The sequence below is a fragment of the Saccostrea echinata genome, unplaced genomic scaffold (genome assembly GCF_033153115.1).
Source record: "Saccostrea echinata isolate AGI-Se365-2 ecotype Australia unplaced genomic scaffold, CSIRO_AGI_Sech_v1 ptg000033l, whole genome shotgun sequence".
NCBI classification, from domain to species: domain Eukaryota; kingdom Metazoa; phylum Mollusca; class Bivalvia; order Ostreida; family Ostreidae; genus Saccostrea; species Saccostrea echinata.
This window is the reverse complement of record NW_026889782.1, coordinates 30,849,838-30,856,674: the sequence shown is the minus strand read 5'-3', so window position 1 is coordinate 30,856,674 and position 6,837 is coordinate 30,849,838. Positions and strand designations below refer to the sequence as shown.

General features: G+C 36.3%; 1 protein-coding gene across 1 annotated transcript; it reads left to right on the top strand.

The window, feature by feature from the left end:
- Nucleotides 1-476: 476 nt before the first annotated feature.
- Nucleotides 477-3,038, top strand: LOC133198406 (ankyrin repeat domain-containing protein 17-like). The gene has a single exon (XM_061334500.1). The coding sequence runs from the start codon at nucleotides 477-479 to the stop codon at nucleotides 3,036-3,038; it is 2,562 nt and encodes an 853-aa protein (XP_061190484.1).
- Nucleotides 3,039-6,837: the final 3,799 nt, after the last annotated feature.

Below are 6,837 nucleotides of genomic sequence, written 5' to 3'. Positions count from 1 at the left end.
TGATGCTTTAAAGGACAATCAGTTGTGTAAAGCATTTATTGATGTATTGAAGGAAAAAACCTATAGAGAATTAATATCTGTCTTTCTATATAAACAAGAAAGCGTATCAAACGTGGTGAGAAGGGAACAATATTCCAAAAAAAGATTCTACGAATGATACAAAAAGGAAAAATATAATTGAAAAATGTATAGAAAACCTACTGGTGGATAAACGAGAAAGGTATTGTTATACAGCAACATACAATATAAGAGTTATAAGCTGGGTGATTTACTATGGACATCACCAAATCCTGAAGTACATCGTAGATCAAACTGAACGCCACAAGGAAACAAAATCGATACTATTCGTGGATTTTGTTGCTGATACTGAAGATTTTAATCTTAAAAAAGGACAAGAAGCACCCGCTAGATGCGAAAACAACAACGACAGATGCAAAATATGTGTTTTAGACTCTCTTAACGATACATTTATATGCATGAATCAAAAGCAGAACAGCGAAAAGTCTGCTGCTGTAGAACAAACCCGCATACTTGTGCTCAGTTGTTATGGTGGAGATGTGGAGACTGTTAAAATTGTATTGAAATATGTCGAATTAAACTCCTCAATCAACAGAACGCCACAACAACATTGCTCTGAAAGAGAGGAGTCTTACATAGAGGACACACCATTGACAGAAGCATGTTTATTTGGCCATCTGTTGGTTGTAAAAGAGTTGCTGGAGGTAGGAGCTGATGTTAATCTACAGGGTCTTATTCATACACCTCTGACAGCAGCATGTATTGGTGGACATTTGAGTGTGGTAAAAGAATTATGTAAAAAAGGTGCAAAAGTTAATTTAGAGGGTTATCATGAAACACCACTGACAGCAGCATGCAAAGGTGGACATCAGCTTGTAGTAAAAGAACTGCTCAATTTCGGGGCCTCTGTACATCTAGAGTCGTCAAGAGATACACCACTTACAGCTGCATGTACAATTGGACATATAAATATCGTAAATGAACTGCTGCAATCTGGTGCTACTGTCAATCAAAAAACCTATTTTAAAACGCCCCTAATATCTGCATGTTATAGTGGTGAATTAAGTGTGATAAGGAAACTGCTTAGGGCTGGAGCTAACATTAATTTACAGTGCTTTCATAGCACGCCTTTGACAGCTGCGTGTAACAGAGGACATTTGGCTGTAGTGAAAGAGCTGATGAAGGCAGGAGCAATAGTTAATCCAAAGGGTATAAATAATACACCATTGAATGTAGCATGTCGTGAAGGTCATTTCAATGTGGTCAATGAACTGCTTAAAGTTGGAGCTGATGTCAATCAGCAAGATTGCAATGGTACACCATTGATAAATGCATGTTATAGGGGTCATGCAAATTTGATAAAGACACTGCTCAAAGCAAAAGTCGATGTTAATCGTCCAAATAATGAGGGGGATACGGCACTTTTGATCTCCATTGGGATACAAAATAATAAAAGTATAATAGAGGGTCTAACTGAGGCAGGTGCTGATGTTCATCAACCCAATAATGAATGGTATACACCACTTGCAGCTGCATGTCGGGCCGGAAATTTGAGCCTTGTAAAACAACTTCTTGAAATGGGGGCTGAAATTAATCCTCAGGGGTATAAGTTTGAACATCGTGTCCGATTGATAAAATTAATTTCATCTTTTTATTGCACATATCAAAATTCAGAAATATTTTTGAAAGGACCGTATGGAAATCATAAAACACCACTGACAGCTGCATGTGATGTTGGCCATTTGGATGTGGTGAAAGAGCTGCTTGAGAAAGGGGCTGATGTCAATCCGAAATTTGTTTTCAAGACACCATTAACTGCTGCCTGTGGATATGGACGAATAGATATTGTGAAAGAACTGATTAAGTATGAAATTAATATCAATTTTAATCCTTGGCAAACATGTTCTTTGATACCGAATAAATACAAAACACCCCTGACAGTTGCTTGTGAGAATGGAAATTTAAGAATTGTCACAGAGCTGTTGGATGCGAAATCCGACATTAATCCAACGAATGTATGTATCACACCTTTGATAGCAGCATGTGCCGGAGGACATGAAAAGGTTGTGAGAGAATTGCTCAATAAGGGGGCTGATGTGAATCTACAAGGTATATATAGTACTCCACTGGAAGCTGCTTCCTTTTGTGGGCATGCTGTTATTGTCAAAAAACTTCTAAATGTGGGAGCTGAAGTGAATCAAATTACAGTAGGCGAAACACCTCTAGCATCTGCTTGTAGACAAAGGAATGTAGATGTCATTAAGGAACTGCTAGAAGCAGGGGCTAATGTCAATTTACACAAACGGGAAGGGTATACACCATTGTATGTTTCAGTATGTAGCAATGATATATCCCTTCCTATATTGAAAACGCTTATTGCCTATGGTGCTGATTGTACACTTTATAGAAAGACAGGTTTATCTCCTCTGTATATTGCACTGATTCAAAACAAAAGAAATGTTTTAAAATTGTTTCAGCAGTCAGAAAATAATCAACAGCGAAAAAAGGCAAATTTGCATTTGTTTAACATCCTTGTAGACATTCGTCATGCAGACGTAATTACTGATGAGAGGGACGATGTAGTGATTACAAAGAAAAAAGTCTGGAATATGTCAGAAGATTGGCTCTCACAATTTCGAGCTAAATGTGGTGTATTAAGGCATATGTTGTGCATGGGTCTGGATTCAAATCAAAATATTCGAATTCGCAACGCACAGAATGAAGTTAACGTGAAACCTTTACTCTTTAGAATCATAGATAATGAAATATTTGCATCTACATGCCAAGAGGATATAATAAAAATTTTACTGGAGGCTGAGGTGGATGTTAATGTGAGAGTGAAATACAGAGAAAATAAATCTGTCATAGGCAGAATTAGAGTGTCCGCTTTAGAAAGAACAAGACAATTGATTTGTAAGCAAAACTCTCAGCAGATAACAGCGGTTAAGAGATACGCAGTATCAAATTACCAAAAGATAATAAAAGAGATTAAAAACCGTGTCAGAAGGTATTCTATCTGATATAAATTTGTCATCTTCAGAATTATCAACACTGGTAACATTATTCATAATTAGAATTACCGGTAAGATTTCAGAATATGATTGAGTTATATTACACTTGCAATTGGTGGTTAGGAACAATAAGTTTTTTCATAACTTACGAAGTCAATATCAACGAAATATTATCTTATTCAAAGACTTGAAGTCATTTTTGTCATTAGATAACGCATCTTCATTTATTCAATATGTCATACTGTACCTTATGAAAACTATCCTCAACAGCACTTACTGAAGCATTTCCTCTATGAGCCAGTACAAATATAATAATTGTTCTGTAGTTCTGACTTCTCTGTGAGAATGTACTTTGTTTTAGAATTATTTGTTAGAACAATAAAGCGATTTCTGTGAATTTTCTGTTCCTATAATAAAATGTGAATGATAACATGGAAAATTTAAGTAATCAAGGAAAATATTCTCAGATTTAAACATTTCAATGATTTACGTAGTTCTGAGGTAATGCATGATAATTATTGTTTTTATGACAAGAGAAAATAATATATGCGCTGTGGTAGGAAATAGTTACATCTAGCTCATGGCAGGTGTGACCACTCGACAGTGGATGTTTACTTCTCCATGGTATCTGATCATACCTCTGATGTTTTTGGAGGTCAGTATTTGTCTGCTCCTGATTTGCGTTATTTAATGAACTTTTGACCTTAATTACGGTTCGTTATCTCCGTATTCCATTACTGAAACTGGAAACATATGATGAATATGTATAATGAGACCCTGGAAGTTTCCCTAGCAATCCCACCAGTAATGACACTTAATGTCATTGTAACGGAAATGAAGATAATGTATGGCTGGATCAGGAATCGATTCCGGGACCCTTGCATCACTTGTCAGGTACTTATCGACTGAACTACCCAGATCCATATCCACGACCCAAATTATTACATTCCTCGTTCCCCCCTAAAATTGTCCCCCCCCCCCCCCCCCGAAGACACAATTCAGGCTCTTCCCTGAAAGGACTGTCACCTGCCGATCACTTCCAGGGCATGGTCACTGCACCAAGTTATGTAAAAGAAAAGGAAAATGTAGCTACACCGGGGATCCCTGCATCATTATTCAGGTGCTCTACCTTCTGAACTATCCATACCGATATCCACCGTCCAAACCACTACATCGTTATGCTCATCGTCACTTTACAAGAAACATGCAATTCTATTTTCGATGCTTAAAAGAAAAGGAATTTTAAAGATGACACATTTAAAAAATAATCAGAATAGCCTTGCACTATTCCCCCCGTCCTCCAAACGGGGATTGAAGTTTCATTTGGTAATAATCTTATGTTTACCGTGATCATGGATTCAATTTGCCTGCTAAACATATTTAAGAATAAAATTCAAAATTTTAATTGGCTCGTTTCCTATCATATATATCCAAGCAAACAGTCTGATTGTATGACAAATAATGGGGCCTGAATCCTTTTAAATTGGATTAAAAATTTTGAAGATTATTAAAAGGTTACGGGAAGGTTGATCAGATTTTTGAAATACGCAGCACAGTTAAGGCTGCAGTAAGGAGGCGGGGCCTAATTTATACGGGAAATGCTTACTATGACATCACACAAAAATATAAGTTCTTCAAATTACCACAAAATGAAATGATTTGCTATTTTAAACTGTTGAAAAGCTTTAAACTACATCAACACTAACTAGTGCATGCATTAGTGTCGTTGGTTAAATCCCACACAGCAATATATAAACAATTCATCGATCGCAATGCACTTGTCAATGTGACGTCATATCGTAAAATTTGACGCAGTTTGTATGCAGTGAGAGGCGCATCAAGTTATATTCATACAATGAAAAATGTATTTTGTAATTAAATAAAATATAAATTGTAGATATATAAAAGGCCATTAACTTGGATGCGATGTCTATTTTATGATTTTATTCATATACTTCCCGTACATTCCCTAGACAAGCGATACTGTCGTATATTTGTATGCAGATTCATTGAAGGGTAATAGAAGGGCCGTGATAAATCGATATATTGCAAGGGCATACCCTCAATGAATTATGACAAGCTTTTACACATAAACTCAAGAAGTATGAAGATAGTTGAAAAGTGCTGCGAACCTGTTGAAATCTTGTAAATTAATTAATTATATCTATATTTAATGTACTTGACCAGCAAAATATTCAACATACGGTCTAATAAATGTAATTTTAGTACATAGATAGTAGTATCTATGTAGGTTCGCAGCACATTTCACAAACTGCAAAGAGTGTCGAAAATAATTATATGTTAAACTTAGATTTTTAACTTGGTTATGCCCTTGCAATATTAGAATTTATAGATGACCTCAATACTTCAGGTATATTTGCTAAAATCACGTGACTGCCACATCACGTGACAAGTCTAAATAAGAAATCTAATCGTCCTCAACATGTAGTTTTCAACCACATTGCATTTGTTCGATAATAGTAAAGTCCTAAAAAGAAACACCCATCCTTGTAAAGAATGTATTTTCTATCTCAAAAATTCGTGCTGCGTATGGATGAATCTTTGAATTTTTCAGGTCAATCAACAGGCCCGCGGGGCCTTTGACCATGAAATTTATTATTTGACTCCCGTTTATCCATATATACTGCCTGAAATTGGCTTGCAATTTCAGAGTAGGAGCTGAAAAGGGTCAGACGTTCACTTGTCAATGTAAGACCACCTGTGTTACTCTAGTGTCCTAGTATTTGGATACCTACATAGCAGTTACAGGCAGGCGGAGTGAGGCATGAATTCAACCAGGAAGCAAAAATATTGAAGATGAAAATGTGAGAAATTTACGACGACAACGACGACAGACAAAATTTGACCAGAAAACCACACTTGAGCCTTTGGCACAGGTGAGCTCATAAAGAGGAGGGGCCAAAAATAATTGACAAACAGGGAAAAAAAACAACTGCTAAAACCCTGGAAATTGTAGGATATTCCTCTAATTTTTAGAAATTCTTTAATGCATAAACATGGCACTTGCCAAACTTCGACTCTGCACGAAAAGATGTATGAATGTGTGTGTGTTTGAGGGTGTGTGTGTGTGGGTGGGGTGGGGGGTGGGGGTGGGTGGGGAGAGGGATGGGGGTCGGCGTTTAAATGATACAGAAAATCTACAGCACAAGAATATTCTTTAAACAGTGGCAGCCTCCCCCCCCCCTCCTCACACAAATACAACATGTTTAATTCTTAATTCAAATGCGCCAACATTTCAACTTTCGTATTCCGTCCAATTTCATACAGTCAAATTTTTCAAAATTATAATTCCCACCTTCTACCGCCAAGTTGAGTTGAAAAGTCTTTTAGGCACCTCTATTTACTTTTAATAATTTGTTTCTGTTTAGGCCTAGGCCTAATTTCAAATGTTTTCCCCTCATTTGAGCTAGCAAAGCTCGACGGTACCATCATTGTGCAAACACAACAAATCTGACGTCATTTCTTAAAAGAGCCGCTACTTTAAATTAAAAAAGAATAATACAGACATGTACAAATGATAAAATAAAATCAGCAGTACAGATCTATAAAATTATAAAGTTCAGTAAGACTTTACTCCTGCTTTGTAATGTACACATTTAAAATTTGTGAACAAAGGACCTGGCTATAAAGATACATGTACATAAATACAGGTAACTATGAATCGACATAGAATTCTATGTCAAAATTTTGATGATGTTACTAAATATAGCACCACTAACAGTCACAATACACAGGAGATTCATGTTACACAATGATAGATTTGATTTGATTCTCCTTAATCTTTTTT

Excerpts from the sequence above, each read along its gene's own strand:
- LOC133198406 (XM_061334500.1), top strand. The coding sequence starts at position 477 with ATGAATCAAAAGCAGAACAGCGAAAAGTCTGCTGCTGTAGAACAAACC.